This window comes from Astatotilapia calliptera, chromosome 7 (assembly GCF_900246225.1).
Source record: "Astatotilapia calliptera chromosome 7, fAstCal1.2, whole genome shotgun sequence".
NCBI classification, from domain to species: domain Eukaryota; kingdom Metazoa; phylum Chordata; class Actinopteri; order Cichliformes; family Cichlidae; genus Astatotilapia; species Astatotilapia calliptera.
Window position 1 is genome coordinate 45566060 of NC_039308.1, and position 20180 is coordinate 45586239.

The window sequence follows — 20180 nt, forward strand, 5'->3', positions numbered from 1 at the left end:
AGCTATAACCAGGGCAATCACTGAGTCACCACTGTGTGTTTTATGTGTGTGTCTGAAGGCTTTTGGTGCTGCTTTCTTAACAGCAGGCAGAGCACAAAAGTAAAGGCCATGACCTCTTGTATTATTTCCGCTTTCCAATTCCACATGATAAGATGATCACGGAACTGCTTGGATAGACAATAATTAGATCATCTGCACAAAGGACAAAAGATAAGAAGTTCTTGGCATCCTCACAGAGATGGACAAGAAACAAAACAAGAGGAGTCTGCAGAGGGCAGGAGGAGTAAATGCAAAGAAAGGTCAAGACTGAAAAAAGGAAGTGTGTGTGTCTGGTTGTATATACGTAGATGTTTAAAGTGTGTTTGGCTACTAACCTGGATCTGTTGCTGAAGAATGTTTATCTTGTGCTGCTGCTGCAACAGCTGCTGCTGCTGTCTGGCAATCTGCACACACACACACACACACACACACACACACACACACACACACACACACACACACACACACACACACACACACACACACAGAGCGGAAGAGTGAAAATGATGATAAGAGAAGAAGGATAATCTGTATTTCTGTACCGTGTTCATGTTTCTAAAATATTAAAGAACAAACAGTATGCATACAGTGTGTGTGTGTGTGTGTGTGTGTGTGTTTTAATTGGAAATGAAAGAAAAGCAATACAGGAAAATGTCCATAAATGGCTTGTCAGAAATGGTATGTTGCTCTTAGAAGTCATGGAAGTAAAAAATAAAAAATACAAGGGTTCAAGATGATGATGATGAAAAATGAATCCAAATCTCTTCCCTTTTATGTTATATCATGTTGATTTACACCGTCTTCTCGTGCCATTTTACATTTTAAGGTAAGTGCCTTACAATACTAAAAGGCAAAATTGTCATCTGGTACTCAAGATGATGATGAGGATGTATCTGTCCTCGACAGGTGGCAGACAAAGTGATTTGCTCTTGAAAACTCTCAGTGAGGTCAATCATGTCTCAAATGCAGTACAGTAAATCAAAAACAGGTAGAAAGACTCTGAGTTATGTGTCAGTTTGACCTCAGATTATTATCTCTAAAAAGCCTCGGCTGGTGTGATGGATGGTGCATCCAATCCAAGCAATTAGCAGTGCAGAAGGTTTATGAACAATTCTCTTAACTGACACTGAATCTGTGAGATTGGCATGTTTACTACATCAGCCAACAACACCCAATGTGCCTGTGGAAGCCTCCCCCCTCCCACACACACACACACATAAACAGGAGGGGTGATAATTTTCTCTGTTGTTGTTTTGATGTAAAATTCTCTAATGAAAAACATTCAATGTCAGATGTTAAAAGGCCAAGCATCATCTAGTGATTGACATCTGGGAGCGGCCACTCATGAGAGGTTAAAGTCCTAAAAGGGACAGTACGTCCTCGACGTGATCCCGCCCATTCTGAACCAGAAAAGTAAAACAGCTGCCCCTCTTTTTTTTTTCCTTGAGAAGTCGTTTAGTATATTTATTCCGAAATGTAATTACAGGCTGCTGAATGGGAGGCGGCGCCCCATTTGCACACATGTCATATTTCATTAAAGGCAGATTTCTCGGGTTTGTCTGTAGGGCATTATCCTATCAAGTCTCAACAGCCAAATGACTGGCTGATATTGGAATCTGTCTTTCTCTTCGCACTCTCCACTTTGCCTGTTTCCTTTGTAAAGCTGTGAAAGGTGGAATGTGTTGTGATGGGAGGTGTGGACTTGTCCAAACAGAGCCTGTCATATGCCAACCTACAGTAACGTGTCGGCAAACAGTAAAAACAAAGAGCAGCTCACCTAAACACTTCTCTTCGTAGGCTCTCGCTTTCTTTCTCTGTCACACAATGTTTTCGTTTTTTTTTTTTTAAATTGCCGTCTGGCACCCTAAGAGACGCTTTTGTTACAACTTTTGAAGGTGCAGTCAAAAGACATACAGATACACCTACACGCGTTTTGTTAGGGACATTTTGTTTTTCCTTTACAAGTTGGGTCTCCTTTGTGGCCATTATGTCAGTTATGATAACATTTTTACAATGCGACTTTGGAAAAAAGAAAAGCTTTGGAATTCGAGGAATTACAGCAAAAAATTACTAACTTGTTACTGGAAAATTATTAAATATCAGGGGGTTTTGTGTCGGATATTGTACACTTTCATAGGTTTAGGACCTTCACATTCAATAGATCAAACCGTTTAAGAGGAAGGCATTCACAAGAAGACAATGCTTTGTGTTAAGTCCTGTTGGCTTTCTAACCTCTGTAATTTGAAGTGTATCCAATAGTTGCTATAGGTTAATGTAACCTGGTAATGTTTAACATTTGTATTTAGTTATATGTGCTGTTCGCCCTGTTGGACTAATTTTCTGTTATTTTTAATAATGATAACCTCAAATTTCAGTATTTAGTTGAATGAACAAAATAATATAATACCTGAAAGGAATCAACAAAAAGGAATTACAGAATATTAAAAATGAACTGTTGACAGTTTAAAGCCCTGCCAATCATATACTCAATTTTGTATTTATTTATGTATGTCTTTATTTATTGATTGATATTTTTCATTTAGTCATTAGTTTGCTTCTAAATATGATGTATGCACAACCAGGGCTGTATCCAATTTCTTTTTTTTAAAAATGGGGTGGGGGGTGGGGGGGGGGGGACATTAAAGAGACACATCTCTTTAATGTTCCAGCTGTGGATCATTTTAATTAATTATATATTGCTTACTACAAAGTGCATTAAGTATGTGAAAATACTTAAGTACATTAGAATACTTGAGTAAGTGTTCTGGGGCCCTGGTGAAACTCCACCCCCACCCCCCTTCTAGATGCACCCCTGCATAAACACACAGGAATGAACTATGTGCGATTCATATCACCAAACCCTATTCATTATCCTGCACATAGACCAACACATGTACACTATTAATATTAATGTCTTTTTCTTCTTTCTTTTTACCCAACTCTCATTGTACAGCCCCAAACACATCCACGGACCCTTCCTACCTGCTCCTGCTGCTGCCTGGCCAGCTCCATCTGTTGTCTCTGCTTCTCCAGCTGCGAGGCGGCCATCTTTTTTTGCTCATCATGGGCGGCAAGAAGCTGCTCCCTCAGGCTGATCAACTGACCGATCATGGTGGAAAGCTGGCGCTCCTTCTCTTCCAGCGACTCTGGTGTACCTGGGCATGAAATTAGCAAGAGTAGCAATTCAAAGTTGATAACACTGCAAACTGGCTGGATGTTCATAAGAGGTGTTCAGATCCTGCTCAGCTGAGGCAGAAAAATTAATACAAAATCTCAAGTGATCAGTTAATATAAAAAAGACTGGGAGGAAATTTAACAAGTACAAAACAACTCATGAAGGTCATGACAATGTTTCATGTAGTTCTAACCAAAGAGCCATGACTGAAAATAAGTTTTCTTCTCTGGCTGAAAGCACCTTGAACATTTTTCATTTATACAAAATGTCCAAACCTAAGCATAGCCTACCCTCAATCACTCAGCCGTTGTTTGGCTAACACAAGCCCTTTACAAACTCTCATTCCTAAAACTCCTGCAAATTAGCAGGCTTGCAGTTATATCTTACTACTTATTATCTTCTATCTTGTCACTGCATGCCACCACTTAGCATCTGCTCCTGAGAACAATTAAATTACTTTGACTTAACCTTTTTAAAATAAGTAGCTGTTACAGCCCTTTGTCGGGTTTATGAGTTTGATACTCATGGGAGGTTTTTTGGGCATACTCCAATGAGAATGCTTTTTGTGTTCCACATTCCTCAGATCTTTTTTTAAACAAAAGAAACTGATGATTTGAACTTTTATCTTAGAACCACATGAATGAAGCAAACAAAATCCACTTTTAATTTTTCACTGGCATTTCCTCATGTGCTTTATTTTCAAAATCCTGATAAGTATGTAAAAAAAAAATCACATTGATCAACTGACCTACTGTCTGTTAACCAGTTTATTGGATGCTATAACTGCTTCTTCTTCTTTTTCTTTTTTTTACATAAGTATAAGTTTCTTTATAACTGCTGGCATATTTTAAACCTTTTTCCAAACTTTGGAACACCCTGTCCTCCACTTCAAAGTTTGTCTGACTTTCAACTCTACTTTTAACCTACTGCTCATGACACCAAGCTCTCATGCGGTTCCCAGTCTTTCACAGTACCTCAAAAACTAGCAAGAGTTTCTCAAGGAGCAACACAAAACAATCCCTCTCAGAAATCCCATTAATAACATCTTTGGGGTGACATTAATAGAAAAAAGGATGGGTACATACAATTTGTCTTTAGTTGGTTGGGCTCTATTTGTAGGGAGTTGCCACAAGCACAAAGAGTGTTTAAACCATCTCCAAGAATTTGTTCTATGGGAGAGACAGACTTCTTGAAGATTTAATTAGTGAAAAACAGGCAAATTTGACTTCACTCTAGGAAGTAACAGGAAGTAACTAGAGTGAAGCGTAAACTAAAGCACAACCACACTGAAGTATATCTTGTTTATATCTTGTTTAGAAGTTCTTGCTCTTGTGTGTGTGTGTGTGTGTGTGTGTGTGTGTGTGTGTGTGTGTGTGTGTGTGTGTGTGTGTGTGTGTGTGTGTGTGTGTGTGTGTGTGTGTAAGGTCTTGCCCTGGGGCCATGTAGGGATATTGCAGGGTGGCCCCAACACTACCTGCATACTAACAGAGTCTTCATTGTAGTCCTGTCAGGCCCCTATTGTACCACAGACTGCCCCCCAACACACACACACACACACAGAAATTACCCCTCAGCACCCCTGTATCAAAGGCAACATTCTCCTCTTCTTGTCTCTTTTCTTCATGCTTTCATTCTGTCCATTTTTTCTATTTTTTCGGGTTTCCCCCAAAAGACCTTCCCATCAGTTACTCCGCTTCCAAGGCCTGATCCTCCCTATGGTGTATTCTCGCCACTCATCATTTTCCTCTTGTTTCTTTTCATTGTTTTCTTTTCCCACCTTTTTTTTTCAGTCTTCTTCTCTTACTTTATCACACCTCCTCCTACCATCAGCTCCACCCTCCTTTTATCCCCTCTTCTCTTTTTCCAACTCTCTTGTTGCATCCTGCTCCTTTCTCGCCAGCTTCCTAATTCTTATTCTCCTCCCCTCTTTTCTCATCAGATCCCTGACTTTTTTTCCTCTCTTTATCTCATTCCTCACAGCATTTCTGTTGTTATCACCACTTTTCTCCACCTTTCTTTAAAGTTTATTTTTCCCTTTTCACCCTTCACCAAGAATCTCTGGCGATTCAGTCTGGCAACACTGATAGGTACTTTATAATCTTGTCATGTCTTCAAACTTACACGCTTAACACAGATTCCTTCCTATTCCCTGGCATTCTTTACAGTCAAGTACAGCTTATTGTGTAACAGCAACAACTGCGATTACAGCTCCATGATTCATGTGGATTATGGGTTGTGCATTCCACACGCAACGCCTTGCGTTCCTCCAACACTTCTGGCACCGATAATCATCTCAGATGTTTCCGTTTTCCATCCATCAGGATTATTCCTGACACCTGCCGAGGGGTCCAGCCAAAACAGAAAGCCATTAACTGTTTTCTCACTATGTTTAGATGATTGGGATGATGTGTTGATGAACCAGAACTCTCTTACTTCTGTATGAGGTGTCTGTTAATCGCTTACGTGATGTTTTCATTCACTGGAATCGCATCCCAAGCTTCAAGATTTCATCTGATTATCATATGATGTTTCATTACATCACAATAAATATGAAGGCACTGCTACATCAGAACATGCGCAAATAACTATTCAGCTGAATAAAATTCTTTCTTTTATTATTATATATTCAGTAATATAACGGCTGTCTGTGAATCCCCAAACCATATGACACAGTTATGTCTCAGGCCACTTTTTTAAACACACAAATGCACCAACAAACACATTTGAACACAAAAGCCACACATAAAAATACACACAAACCATCACCCACTCACAGGCTCACACCTCTGACTAACATATTGATGTCTCTGACTGTGCTGAGCTTCTGCCAAACCATCATGTTTTACCACGGGATCTATGTGCCAGACTCCCAACGTTGCTCTCTACAAGACTAAACAGTCTCCTCAAACTTACACCACAACAAACACTCTGACTCTTGACCCCAAGACAAACACAGTCACTCCATGTTGTCCAGAGACGTGCTCGTGCTCTCTGCAAGCCAGCGGCGTGTAAAGATCGCACATCCAGTCTGCCAAATTTCAAGGTTTATTGTAGACAAACAGCTCGCTTTTCCAGACAGACGGTTGCATATGAAATAAAGAAAAAAAAGAATGAAATTGCAATGTGAGAAAGATGCCTTATTTAACTGACTGCTGAATTTGAGTGTGATTATTGCTGCCAGATGTGCCTGCTCATGCATCTGACAGTAGAATCAGACACTTTCCATCCATCTGTTAATATGAGCTCTCTGACTTTGCAGGAAAAAAAAACATGGAAATGTCAAAACCAGGAATCCTAAGAATACCCAAATGTCAAAAAATAGAGACGAGGTAAAGCTGGAAAAGAAAAAAAGATGAAAATGTCCACATACATATCCCCATTGCAAACAGCTAATTCATCATCTGAAACTTTGGTGACACTGCTGAGCTGAGAGGTGTCCAGGTTTTATTCTTTTTCCATTGCAGTTATTTTCTAGCCAGCATCTTCTTAATTTGTTGTAGTGTAGTCTCATGAAGGTTAAGAATATATAAAAGAAATAAAATCCTTCTTCTCATTTTAATTGATCATGTTTTGATAATAGTGTAAATCATAACTGCTGTATTCAAGGCAACGACAATTACAGGAGAAAATCTTTTTTTTAAAAATCCTTCAAAATAAATCGTTACAGTTTTATAATTTTTCAGAGTTGCACAAGATTCGCTAGCATCATCTAAAAGAATTGCACAGCTCTGCTTGATCCGTTCATCTTTTGTCTCTTTTTCTATTAAAAATGAATTAAAAGCAAAGCTATAGGTTGTAAATGGGGAAAAATACCAGTGAACTGCTGCCCTCTGTGACTAAAACAACATTTTTTTGTGATAGGAAGAAGAATAAGAAATTGGAGAAGAGTTGTATTTAAAGCTTAGTGCTAGAATATTATTAAGGAGGATATCAGGACACGGTAATGAAGAGCAACTAAGAGCAAATAATTAGACGAAATGTCACGCACCTCCTTCTAGAGCTTCATAGTGTTTATATATTAATCCTGGGCACATTCCCAGTTGTTTTGCTGTGAGTCATGGTGTAGTGTAGCTAAAAAGTATTTACTCACACATAAACATAAATATATTGTACACAGGCAAACTGAAGCCATACCTGACCGGTAATGAACATTCCAGTAAATAAAAGGAGGTCAATGGGCTTTTTTTACCCTAAAAATAACTGCGACTGAACAAATAGGTCCAGGTCGCTGTGTGAGGAGACACAGAGCAACAGTTGTGTTTGCGTATTTAGGTCAGCCAGACCAGGCTTCTTTTCAACCATCGAGAAATAAAACGCTTGAATTCAGCAAGAGTATTTTCTTTAGTGAGGACACAGCTGGATGAACAGAGACATCTGTGTGCCGTGTTTGTGTGATCATTTGTGTGCGTGCGTGCTGGCACATGCTATATTTATTGGTGTCTTCAACTAACACATAAGAATTGAGTCCAACTTTGTGGATTAGACAAGCATACTCTTGTCTTGTCTCCACTGAAGTGCTATCAAATATTTAAAGAGATGGTAAAGGAGGGTTTCTATCACAGAAATGACCGAAATAACTTTTAAAAGTCACCAAAACTGAATTGCATGAAACACAGATCCATAAAGCTTTTATTTGTCATTATAAGATTAACTTGTATTTTTCAAACATAGAGCATCTTGTAAATTGTTAACCTTTATTGGGTGGGATTACTGTTGGCCATCAGTATCATGACAATAGATTGCACACTAGTGTCTTTCTTCCCCAGGAAAACGTATTTGTATGTTGTGTCCGCTCCAACAAACAAACTAAAAAAAGAAAAAAGTTTAATCCAAATCTATCAAATAGGTGTAAAGTAGTGATATAAAGCACTATGCTTTTAAAAAAGAGTAAATTTATTGAGGAACACACAAGCACTTTAATTGAGGCTACTGAATGATCAGTTAAATGCTATTTAACTGTTATTCTTCAAGTTACAAGAAACTTTTCCTAATCATCAAAAGTGTAATAATGCTGTCATGACTCCAGGTGGATATCAGATATATACTTATTTAAAGCAAATGAAAAAAAAATATGTCAGCTAACGTTCTGCTAGTTCATGCAGTATTAGACAATTAGAATATTTGCATACATCTTTATCTTAATAATAATATTTCCTCCTCTGTGTCATAAAAAAATTCCATCTGAATGCTGCTTTTCATGCAGAAATATAGTCACTTTCAAAGAGGCCGAGATGCTTCTGCATATCCTTTACCAGAAAAGTGGTACGTTTAATAGATTAAGACACATGTGACAGGCACTAAATCTGCAAAGCACATCAAAACAAGTGGAGCATGAGAGGCTTAAATCTGAGCAGGAACGTGCCCTTGAAAATACTTTTTTGTACCTTTTGTAGCTGTCAAAAATGTTTAAATTTAATTAAAATGAACTGATTTATTCATTTTTTATTCCTAATTTAAGTTTTCTATCCTGTGTGTCTCCTCACACAATGACCTGAACCTATTTGATATGGCAACAATGGGACTGATAGTAATACCAATAAAAAAGTAAGTAACAAATATTCATAAAAAGGTTGATTAAGAAAGGTGAAAAGAATCGCTAAATGCTGATTGGCCTTGGACTTGGACTTTGGTTTGAGATTTAAAAAATTGGAAAATCTGTGCAGACAAGAGTGCGTATGTAACTTTCAATTAACAACCTTTTTATATAAGAAAGATAAAAGCATTTGAGGGAAGCAGAGCACGACTTTTGGCTTCTTCTTATAATTTCTCATTTTAAGCAATAAAAGAGGACAGCTGTTTTTGTCTTCATGTACAAAATGTGCCACACTATAGCAACTACACTGTGATTGAATTGAATGTCTCATTTTAATATTTCACAGTGAAAACAGAAAGAATCCAAAGATAAAGATCATTTCTACTGATGGAAATTACATTCACTTCACTCTTACTTGAATTTCATCTTACTTGCTTCTTCTAGTTTGAATAACTTTACTGTATCCCTGCACTTATCTGACACAAGAGCACTCTCAATGAGTTGTGTAACCTATGCTAAATTATTACTATGCAAAGGGTGATTAAGGGTGTTTATTTTATCTGAATAAGAAGGGTGCTTGTGTAGATGGAGGTAGTCGGTATGACGACAGAGAAAAAGCGTCTGATATGTGTCCTATAATAAAAGTCAATGTCTGTTCTGCTGAAGAAGGTTCTCTGTAGTCCCCTTTTCCCACTTTCCACAGAGGAAATACTTGCCATTTCAGCCGGAGACGATCACAAACGGTTCCTCTCACTGAAGGCAGCTCGACTGCTCTGCCGTTAACAACTTGCGTTACGGCACACAAACAGAAAATGCTGTAGCCCTCGAGACAGAAAGCATTTCCCTGTCTTAATATATCAGTTTTTAAAAGTCATTTGTTTTTCTACCTCATTCTATTTTTATTATTTAACTACCATAAGCACATTTTAGAAATTTAAGAAAGCAATTTTTCTTCTTATGTGTGAGTAGTTTAGTCAGACGCGGTCACACACACACACACACACACACACACACACACACACACACACACACACACACACACACACACACACACACAAACTATACAGTTCTGTAAATTCAGAGTAAAGACTCTCATTGTTTTTTATTGTTCTATTACTTGTTGTACTAACCAGTCAGCCTCACTGCCTGCAATCGAGGCTCCACACGGCTCTAATATATTACAGGCCTCCTTCTTACGACAGCTCAAAATATGCATGAACTTTACAAAGTCAGGAGATGTAAAACACGCCGGGGAAGATAATTGTAAAAGTAGAAAACCATCAATAATATCGGATCTGCATTTCCGCGTTGAGAACAAGCACTATTTTTCTAAGTGGCTTTGACTTCATTCCTTTTAATAAGCGCTGTCTGCGTCACAAGTGGTAGAGCAGCACCACAGACGGGCAGAGGGTGGTTTCTTCATTGATTTTTAGCCAACATGTAACCTTTCTGTTTTTACTCCCTAAAAACCTGTTTAGGTGTCGGCCCCCAAAATCCTGTGTCAGCAGTGTGTGATATACAGTGATGTCAAGAGAGGTAATACTTGTAATTTCATATTTTACTTATAGTATTTAATGTGTAAAGAATAGCTATTCACACCGATCACCTATACATGATCTTATAGCTTTATTAATTCTAAATTGCATATTATATTGCAGTTCTAAAGCAAAATGATAAGATGTGCATATATATATATATATATATATATATATATATATATGCTGCTATTTTCACTTCTGAACACCAGAGCAGGTCGAGAATTCATTGGTCTTGGTTATTTATGCCTTTGTAAATGCTATTTGCTGATGTGGACTACAAAAATATAGGACCATGTGCAACCTCTCCTCTCATACACACCCTTTAATCAAAGGTACAATTTGGAGTACTTAGTGCCACCCTCACTGCTCGACAGGTAAGCCTGGCTACCATTTACTGTGCTGCTTTCATATGCAGAAACATGCAGCAAGTATACACACAGAGCAGAGAATTGCAGCGTATCTAACCGTTTCTTACCCTTGAATTTAGCGTTGCACAACAGTGTCTTTTCTGCGCACGTACCATTAGCTTTTATTTATAACACTCTTCATATTTGGGTGAACCAAAAAGAAAAATGAGAGATTCCACAGATGCTGCAGGTTTTGAAAAAGGCACTACTTATTGTGGGGGGAAAAACACGCTTGCTGTCTTTCTTTTGTTTTGCCAACTGTGGCAAAGGGCACAGTTAAAGCAGGAACAGTATTTATCAGCATACACTTAGCATCTCCCTGAAAGAGAATGTAGATATAGTAGTAGCTGCTATCTTTCTCACTCTTACCTTTAACCTCCCCCAAGAATTCAGTGGCGTTCAAGCAATCCACACGCTCCTTCCAGTCTTTAGAGAGGAGTCTTTCCATGCAAGAGGGTTCTACAAAAACAAACAAAACAATTAGTTTCTTTTTATCAAGTCTGTTTCAATTTGTAACTTTCAGACAATAGCATCATATTTAAAATGAAATATGCATTTTACAACAGTCCACCTGTTCAGATACTAATGCTGAGGTCTCACAGGAGGCCTGACTGTCACCCATAAACACAAAACTGGGGAAGTAGTAGAAAGAGGAGAAAATTGGGTGATGATAATAAAAAGTATGGAGAAGACACAAGAAAAAAAAAACCTAAGAATGAGTACATTTCCCATCAAGGAGAAGAAAAAATTTCCTCCTACTTTATCTAAAAAAAAAATAAAATAAAAAAATGCAGCAGCTGACCAAATGAGAATGTCTGCATTGTTTAGAGATGGTTGTCTTTTTTTCTCACAATGTGTCTCATGGCCTCAGGATAATAGACATCAGAGACATGTGGTCTCATAAGATTCATAAGGTCCCATTTATTCAACTGGAGTCCTGCTGTGAACTTTACTTCAACAATGGGAACTTTTCAATTCTTCACCAGGCAAACAGTAGAGAGACAAACTTGGTAGAGACAGATATCTGCACATGTGCAAGTGGGATTGTTTGTGTGCCTCTGTCTGTGTGTGCGACCTGCGAATGAAGAAACAGTAAAGTGTGCACATTCTCAGGCATCAGCAAATAAATGTAAGCAAGTATAACCTGTTAAGTCTTGAGGTATATTTTGTGTTGTAATCGGTCTCCACTATAAACCCTTTAAATTTAACAGTATTTGTTTCCAAATGGAGGCAAAAATATAGTTGCTATATCATCCTCATTTTAAAGGGTACCTATGAGGATGGGAGAACATGAAACCCAGTGCAAACACAACTTTTGTAATATTCAGAAGTTGACTTTGTCAGAAAACACTGCTGACAGCTCTCAGCCCTCAGTGTAACAAATTTTTCCAGCGTGTGCTAGAAACACATAAATACGAGCTGTTCTTCTGCTTCAGTCACCACCACAAACCAAAGGTGACACCAGAAAAGCCTGAAATCTTTAAGCATAAGCACTACATTCAGAAATACAGCACCTGCATTACTCACTCTGTATGTCCAATTTCTGCACACGTTACGACACAAATCTTTAAGGTCCTTCATTTGTGTATACACTCTTGTTTTTCTGCCGGCAGGTGTGTCATAGATGGTGTCATGGTCATGCACGGACCCATGAGGAGGCCTCAGTCACCAAGGACATCAAAAAGCGCACACACACACACTCGTACAAAAAAAGGAGACATTCTTGGGTGCAGTGTGGAAAACATGCCCCTAAGGGATTGCCTGATTTAGAATGGTTAAGTCAGACAATAGCTTATTTGTGGTGCCTTTATCCTGACAAAAGACGCGATAGGCATTCATAAGGGCACATGGTCTATTGTGAATGGCTTAATGTTTAGTTTGTGCGTATGGGCCCATTGTGTGGTCATGAGATGCCGTCCACCAGCCGAGCACAGCTTCCTTATTAGGTCCATTAAAACCTTGCATGTTTACAGTCGGATTATGATTGTTGTAAATAAGCTGATGCAGCCGTCCTCGTCACATGGGTTCAATGTAAACAAAGAGGGGGGCGGGGGGCAATGGCACCGACGTAGGGTGGCAGATATATACAGAACAAAGAAACAATTTAAAAATGACAGAAATTTTTTGTGGTGATTTCCCAAATTAGGCAATAAACAGCGGGTTTTTCCAGGCAGGCGGACCACATTGAAGTAAAGTAATGTAATGAACATAGCTTCCACCCCCTCCGGACAATGGAATCCACCTGATTTTTTTTTTTTTTTTTGCAGATTTACTGTACAAGTGGCTCCACAGGATAAGTATGTGTGTACATTTGGTTCAAGGGGTGATATTTATGGCTGGTAAAGGAGGAAGGCTGTGGGACAGAGGCAGGATGAGGGGCTTTTCTTCTAATCACAAGACCTGAAGACGCCAATGTGCACTTGTGCAGTGCGCCTTGTATCAAACAATATCAAGGAACCCAATTTATGAGAGCACTTAGTGAAGAAAATACAACCTATAACTCCAAGACACATCTGCATAAGTCAACTGTATGTGTACTCTATTGCACAATTTACACTCCTCGTACTGATAAACAGATCAGATGAGGAGACTGTGGGGGGATGAGAGCGGTGTGGTACGAAGAAAGAGGGGACGAGGAAGAGGACAAGAAGAGAGGGATGAGAGAGGATGGAGGGAGATGTTTTACCCTAGATGGCTCTTTATCCGTCACCGCAACTGAGTCAGGGTTCAAGTGGTGTTTAGATTGGTGGGTGGATAAAAATTCCTTGCTGTCCAGAAACAGGCCTCTTTATCAAACGAAGGATAATACGGAAATTGGATGGGTTAAAAAGACGAGGGAGCGGGTGGATGTTTTGGCTGGTGAGGGAAGTAAGGTTACATTAAAAGAACAAAGGGGAAAGGTGGAAAGCAGGGCAGGCGGAGACAATGTTGAAGAGGGAATGATGAAGATGACTGTTTCAGCAATTTGGAAGAATTATAAAGACAAACTGAAGTGGGTAAAAACAAATGGGAAGGATGACATAGAAAAAGTAAGAATAAGGAAAAACTTTGTAAACAATATCAAATAGTTGCTGATGTGTTCTTGATGCTAGAAGCACTCCGAGAGCGCATACCTCCAGCAAGTCAGCTCACTCTCTGGGAGGTATTTACTTTTAAGGGTTTAACAGTATTGGATTTTGCATACATTCTTTTATTTTCTTTGTTCTTTAAACAAACATACTTTAAGACGTCTGTTGTACAGTAAAAGTGCAGCGTGCAGGCTTCTAATTTTAAGTACAAATATTTGTTATTATTATTATTTATGTGGATATAGTACATGTGCACCATGTATGTCACTGTTAGCAAAACTGCTTTAAATGTTTAGTAATAAATATAGAGTGAAAAAAGAGCACAAGTTTATATTAACTGACACCCCAAAAATAAAACGCATTTAAGTTGTTATAAACTGTTAGTGTAATGTACATAACATTACATTATACTGTTAATCAGCTATACTCAAAAAGTATCCCATCCCAACATTATCCCTTTCACCTTCAGGTTAGTCTATTGTCCATGACAGAGAGGTCAAAGGTCAAAAAACACTTGTAAGCACAAGCACAAGTTATACTTCTTTTTTTCAATTTTTGACCAATAAATCCTTCTTGAGTTGAACTTGAAGACCTCAATATATGTTAGTCACATTTTAATGGACCGTTAACATGAGCCCGCTCGACACCCCTACACAGTTTAACCAGAATTCATTCAAAACTTTTTGAGCTACTGTGTTTACAGACAGAACGACACACAAACACTACCAAAAACATAACCTCCATGCTGGAAGTAATAAAAACTTACTCTCCCAAATCAAAACACTTTAGACATTCCACATCTGGAAATTCCCTTTTTATTTGTTGTAAAATAAAAAATATTTTCAAAAAAGACTTTGTCACAAGCAGGAACAAGTATGGAGAAGAGACAGACAGGTAGGGTGAATGAGCGATAAGATCAAGTGAAAGCGAGCCAGAAGGAAGGCGATGAGGAGAAGAAGCGGCTGAAGAGACGGAGTCGTAGTAAATCAGCGCTGAGGCAGCTAGCAAGCTGGCGAGTGTTTAGGGTAAACACACTTTTATCACCTGTCCCCACGCCAACCTGCCAAGAGACAATGTTTTGGGTGTTTTACATGAGCCACAGGCAACTTACTGTGTGCTTTGCTGTGTGTGTTTTACTTAGTGTATGTGTGGGTATGTGGCAGGCAAGCATCAACAGTCCAAAAGAGCAACTGCCAAGAAATACACAGTGTGCCACAGGCTTCTACTATATGACTGTGTCACTCTCTTCTCACTCTTTCTTTTAGCCTACTTGTTTTTAAAAGTTGCTCATGAAATGAACTTTTCAGCAAAATGTTGGTAAGTAACAGATACGTATGAATAGGAGTAGAGAGCTATTTCTCTCAGCCTAGAAGAATGGCTGTGTCGGAAAAACCACCACTTTCTAACAAGAGAGCTCAGTGTGAAGCCGTGGAATAATCTATCCTGCCAAATCCTTCATTAGTGCAATATTTATCTTAAACATGCTTACAACAGGTGTGCAACATATTCCAATGAAGTTTGTTTTCTAACAAAAATGTTTAGGAAACACATATATTTTGAAAGTTTAGTTCACTCACGCTGAGCAGATTTTAGTGTGAAAGCTTAAAAAAAGTTCATTTAAATTATCCACATACATCGTCTCTTTCAGTCTCTCAAACAAACACATTATGCTTAGTGAGAGAGCTCGGGAACTCGGAGCCCTGGAGTGTGCAGTCTAAGGCCAATGTAAAGAGAAAAAAAAGCATTAATCTGAAAAATTACTTAATGTAAAAAATAACAAAATCCAGTGTTCTAACCGGTGCCTGGTGTTTGTGTAACACACCCACAGTTAAAAAAAGAAAAAAAAAACATTTTGTGTCTTCACTTCACTACTGAATGTGTGTAAATGGAAGCTGACAGCTACACTTTGCACTTCCAAATTTATGCCAGTGCTATGACTTCAACTGCAGACCCCACAGGATCAGAGAGAGAGGACAAGAAAGAAAGAAAGAAAGAATTTGAAGAGACACAAAATTTAAAAAATACTGTTTAGAAGAAGCAAAGAGAAACAAAGCATAACATTTTGATGTTAAAGAAACATTAATGTTGAAGAAAAAACCAGAGTGAGAGGCAGACCAAGAGAAACAGAGAGCGCGAGCGCAAGACGGCACGAATGATAGAGTAAAAGAGAGAAACAGAGCAGGAGAGGCACAGAGAGAGCAGCTGTCCTAACAGCTGGCCAGCAGGATTGATGTCTGAGTGAAATAAAACTCAACATATGTCCAAACACGAGGAGACGGGCTAGCCAGGAGGAGGAAAGAGACACACACACACCCACATATACGCAAAAACACACAAACGCAAGCATACACACACTGATATGAGAACACTGAAGCACTCCGAAGCGCTCAAACATACATCCACACCTCACACACTGATTAAAGAATGTCAGTACACTGCTGAGACATTTAATTGCACAGAGGGGGGCGCGTAGATAACAGACGCATGTACACACACACACACACACACACACACACACACACACACACACACACACACACACACACACACACACATGTTCAATGACCTAGCACTTCTTGCTCAGTGTTGTAAAACCATTAAACTGCAGCATGGTTAGCCTGGCTGCGTGTTAGCACGGTGTCCATTTCACACAAACTATTTTCATCTGTCAGATGACACCCGGACTCTCTTGTCAAAGAACATGGCCTGAGAAAGCAGCCATTGATCCTGACCGGGGGGGGGGGGGGGGGGGGGGGGGGTCTGCAAGTAGCCCTGTGCAACCCTCTTCACATACATCACCCTCCTTGTAAGAAAAACAGACACACACACACACACACACACACACACACACACACACATTCTTTTGCCGTCCAGCAATATGCTTGCAGAGGGCCACTTGTAGGAGGAACCGCATTTATTGCAGATATCATTTAAATCTGTTACATTTATAATCATAATCACATTACAACTAATGCTACACAACAGGACAACAGGACTTATGAAGTCATATATACATATATGAACTTTATTTTTTTTGTTGCAGGAGAAAAAGAAAAGACAAGAAATTCCTTACTTATTGCTTTTACCAGCTCGTCTATCAAATGTCAGAACACTGTGAAAATGAAAATTCACAATTGAGAGACCTAAATTCGGTATTTAGAAACAACCATAGAAACAAATATTGAAAAATGTATTTGACACTCCACATCCAGCGAGTGTCAAAACTCATGCTAAAGAATTTTTATTATCCTACGTCATCATCAAGAAATGCATTTTGCTCCCTGTCTGGTGTAAACCTGTGATGTTGCAGGAGCCTGTAGATTACCTAAACCCCTTTATGTCTACAAATTCATATGGTATGAAGCAGATCTTGTATGAACAAATCAGCTGACTAAACTGCAGTCTAAATAAAACATCGATTGCAACGCAAAATTTAAGAGGCCACCTGAAGACACCACTTTAGTAATGTGTCGTAAATCTACTTGGCATTTAATTGGCATGAAATTTGTCCTTTGACAGTTAACAACAAAGTTTTTATTCATTTACTTTACCTGCAACTTAGACAACGTCAGCTTCCAACATCGCTCGGGTGGGGCTTTGAGTCACATGCTAAAAATACTCATGAACTACTCCCCCCAGCAGTGTAAAGCACTTTATATGATATAAGAGGGGTGTACTGCTGAAGACTGTGGACTGAAACCGGGCACTGAATTAGATAAAGTATAGTGTTTCTACTGAAGGTGTGACTTTAATACTAGAAAAACCCAGCTGTTGATCCCGGCGGTGCAGTCAGAGAGGTCAGGCCTGCTCTGAATTACTACACTGATATCAACAGCCGCCGCTGCCGCCTGAACATGAGGAAACAACAAGGTGAAAATTTGTCCTCGAAGAAAAGGTACTGCTTTCTACAGCCTGCTGCACACTGATGTGACAGCAGGATTTGAAGATAAAAGTGAAGGTGGTAGAGCTTAGCCACTTTTGGAAAAGACTTGGACAGATGTCACATCTTACTTGCGGATGATTTTATTATTTAACTTTCAGTTATTTTAAAAAGTAATAAAATACACTTTATTTATTTATCTCCACTCTTTATCTGAGTGATGGAGAATAATTAAGCAGGTCTCGTGGGCAAGTGTTTAAAAACCACCACATACGCCAGAGCTTTGGATTTAACTACACAATTTTGTACATTTAAATAAATCTGTGACCTGCTTTAATTTAAACTGCATTGACTGAAAAGTTTGTAACATCAAGTTCTGCGGATAAAAGAAAGAAAAAGAACGAGTTATAAACAAAATAGCTGGGCTTGACCACACTTAATAGGACTTTGGTTAACAAGAAATTTAGATCTGTATTTTTTTAAATAAATAAAAGAAATTTGAAAATGAGGGCACTTATATCCAGGCAACAAAATTGCTTCTTTGTCAAACACACAGTCCCAAAAGATCAGTTCAAGATAAGATAAGATAAGATAAGATAAGATAAGATAAGATAACCTTTATTAGTCCCACACGTGGGAAATTTGTTTTGTCACAGCAGGAAGTGGACAGTGCAAAAGTTATGACGCAAAAATTAGAATACAATAAGAATAAATACAGTACACAGCTGTACAGAATAGAATAAAATAATATACTATATACAGTAGAATAAAATAGAATAAAAATATACAATAAGATAAAAATAGAATACGAATGCTATATACAACTGAGTAAAAATACAACGATGTCAGAAAAGATTATTGCACTTAGTGTTATTGCACATGTGTGGATGTGTGTGTTTGTTCAGTTAAAGTCTTTGTTGTGGAGTCTGACAGCAGTGGGGAGGAAAGACCTGCGAAATCTCTCCGTCCCACACCGTGGGTGCCACAGTCTCCCACTGAAGGCCCAAGCTTCTGGCTCCACTTTAGATTTAATATATGAAATCTTATCCCTGCTAGCACACACACACACAGACATGAACAAATGTATACACACAGAAAGATGTGTTGTTCAGGCACAATAGAAGTGCTGTTTTGGGTCGGGCCCCCACGGGAGCTGGTTTGGGTGGGGCCTGTGGTTTTGGTGGAGAGAGAGGGGGCTCCGGGAGCTGACATTGAGTCTGGGCTACGTCCTCATTTATTTCACAGCAAACCAAAGAGAAGAAAAGGCAAGTGAATCCAACAGAGCCGTCAGAACTCCAAACCATACCCACCTGCCCCAAGCAGATACCGTCGCATCACAAAAACAATAAAAAAGGGGGGAAAGGACTGCATATGCATGTAATGCAGCTGCTCCTCAAAACATCAATGACAGGAGAAATGATCAGACATACCTCTTAAGAGGTACTATCAGCACGCAGTTTTAACACACATTCAGGGTTAACACTGCCATAAAAATTTTGCTGTGAAAATAGTGGCTGGTTTCTAAGAGTGATGAATCCCTCTGCATTAAAATAATTAAAAACATTTAATTTCATAGTCAGCCTTATTTGAATTTTTTTCCATAAATGTTCTTTGGAAAATGTCTAATATGTCTGTGGTTTAAAGCAGAGCGCAGAGTTCAGAATATGAATTCATTCTAAGGAAAATGACAGAAATTGAAATGAAATCTTTTTTTAAAGTCAGTCTGATTTTACACAAAAACTGTGTTATAAACAAGTGAAATTAATAGATTAGATCATTTTTGTTTAAGAAGAAAATAGCATTCAAATACAAATCAGACTGGAAACGCAGTATCCCGCATATTAATGTGTGTGTGACGGTTTAGTCGAGACAAACAATTTCCATCGCAGTTTGTAACGCAGTGCACAGTCCACATCTTTGAGAAGCCACGTCAAACATGCTCCACAGGCCTCAATTTATCTTGGCTGTGACACAGTCGGTATTTTTTTCCATTACGGTTATATCATGCTGGCCTTCACCAAATTATCAGGATCAAATTGGCACTTTGCTGAAATCCTAGTAAAAAAGGAGGACTTGAGAAAATTGCAATTTAACCTGATTCTTTTGGACAACGTTCAAAACTGTTCCGACAAACCACATTGCATGCGCTCATACCATATGTTGGCTGGCCTACATCCAAAGTGAGCAGGAGAGGGCTACTGGGCATATCCCACTGACTGTATTTGCACTCAAGACTCACAGGCTGTGCCTGATCATTAGTAAAGAGATCCCTATCAATTACAGACGAATAGATTTAACCCAACCACAAGAAGTCCAGGGGGAGTCAGCCTGTTGCCAGAAACAAGGAAGTACTGACCAGGAAACACAGCGATATGTAAAAGGAGATCAAGTTCAAGATTAAAGAATGACGTTTACTGAATTTTCAATAAAAATCTAGCCTTTTCACAAATGCTGGCCATTGGCTATAATATGGCGAGTTCAGATGAGATGTTTATTGGTGTGGAGCTACATGCTACATGAGCTACATGCACATATGCACA

General features: G+C 38.8%; 1 protein-coding gene across 8 annotated transcripts in view; it reads right to left on the bottom strand.

Annotated features, from left to right (window-relative positions):
- The window catches only part of LOC113026379 (transcription factor SOX-6-like), a 105610-nt gene that overhangs the window by 39778 nt on the left and 45652 nt on the right, over positions 1-20180 (bottom strand). For all 8 annotated transcript variants that reach the window (XM_026175100.1, XM_026175096.1, XM_026175102.1 and 5 more), the window contains 3 exons: positions 11062-11151; positions 3022-3194; positions 375-443 (listed from right to left, as the gene is read on the bottom strand). In XM_026175100.1, coding sequence (XP_026030885.1) covers positions 375-443; positions 3022-3194; positions 11062-11151 — 332 coding nt within the window. The remainder of the gene's footprint in view (positions 1-374; positions 444-3021; positions 3195-11061; positions 11152-20180) is intronic.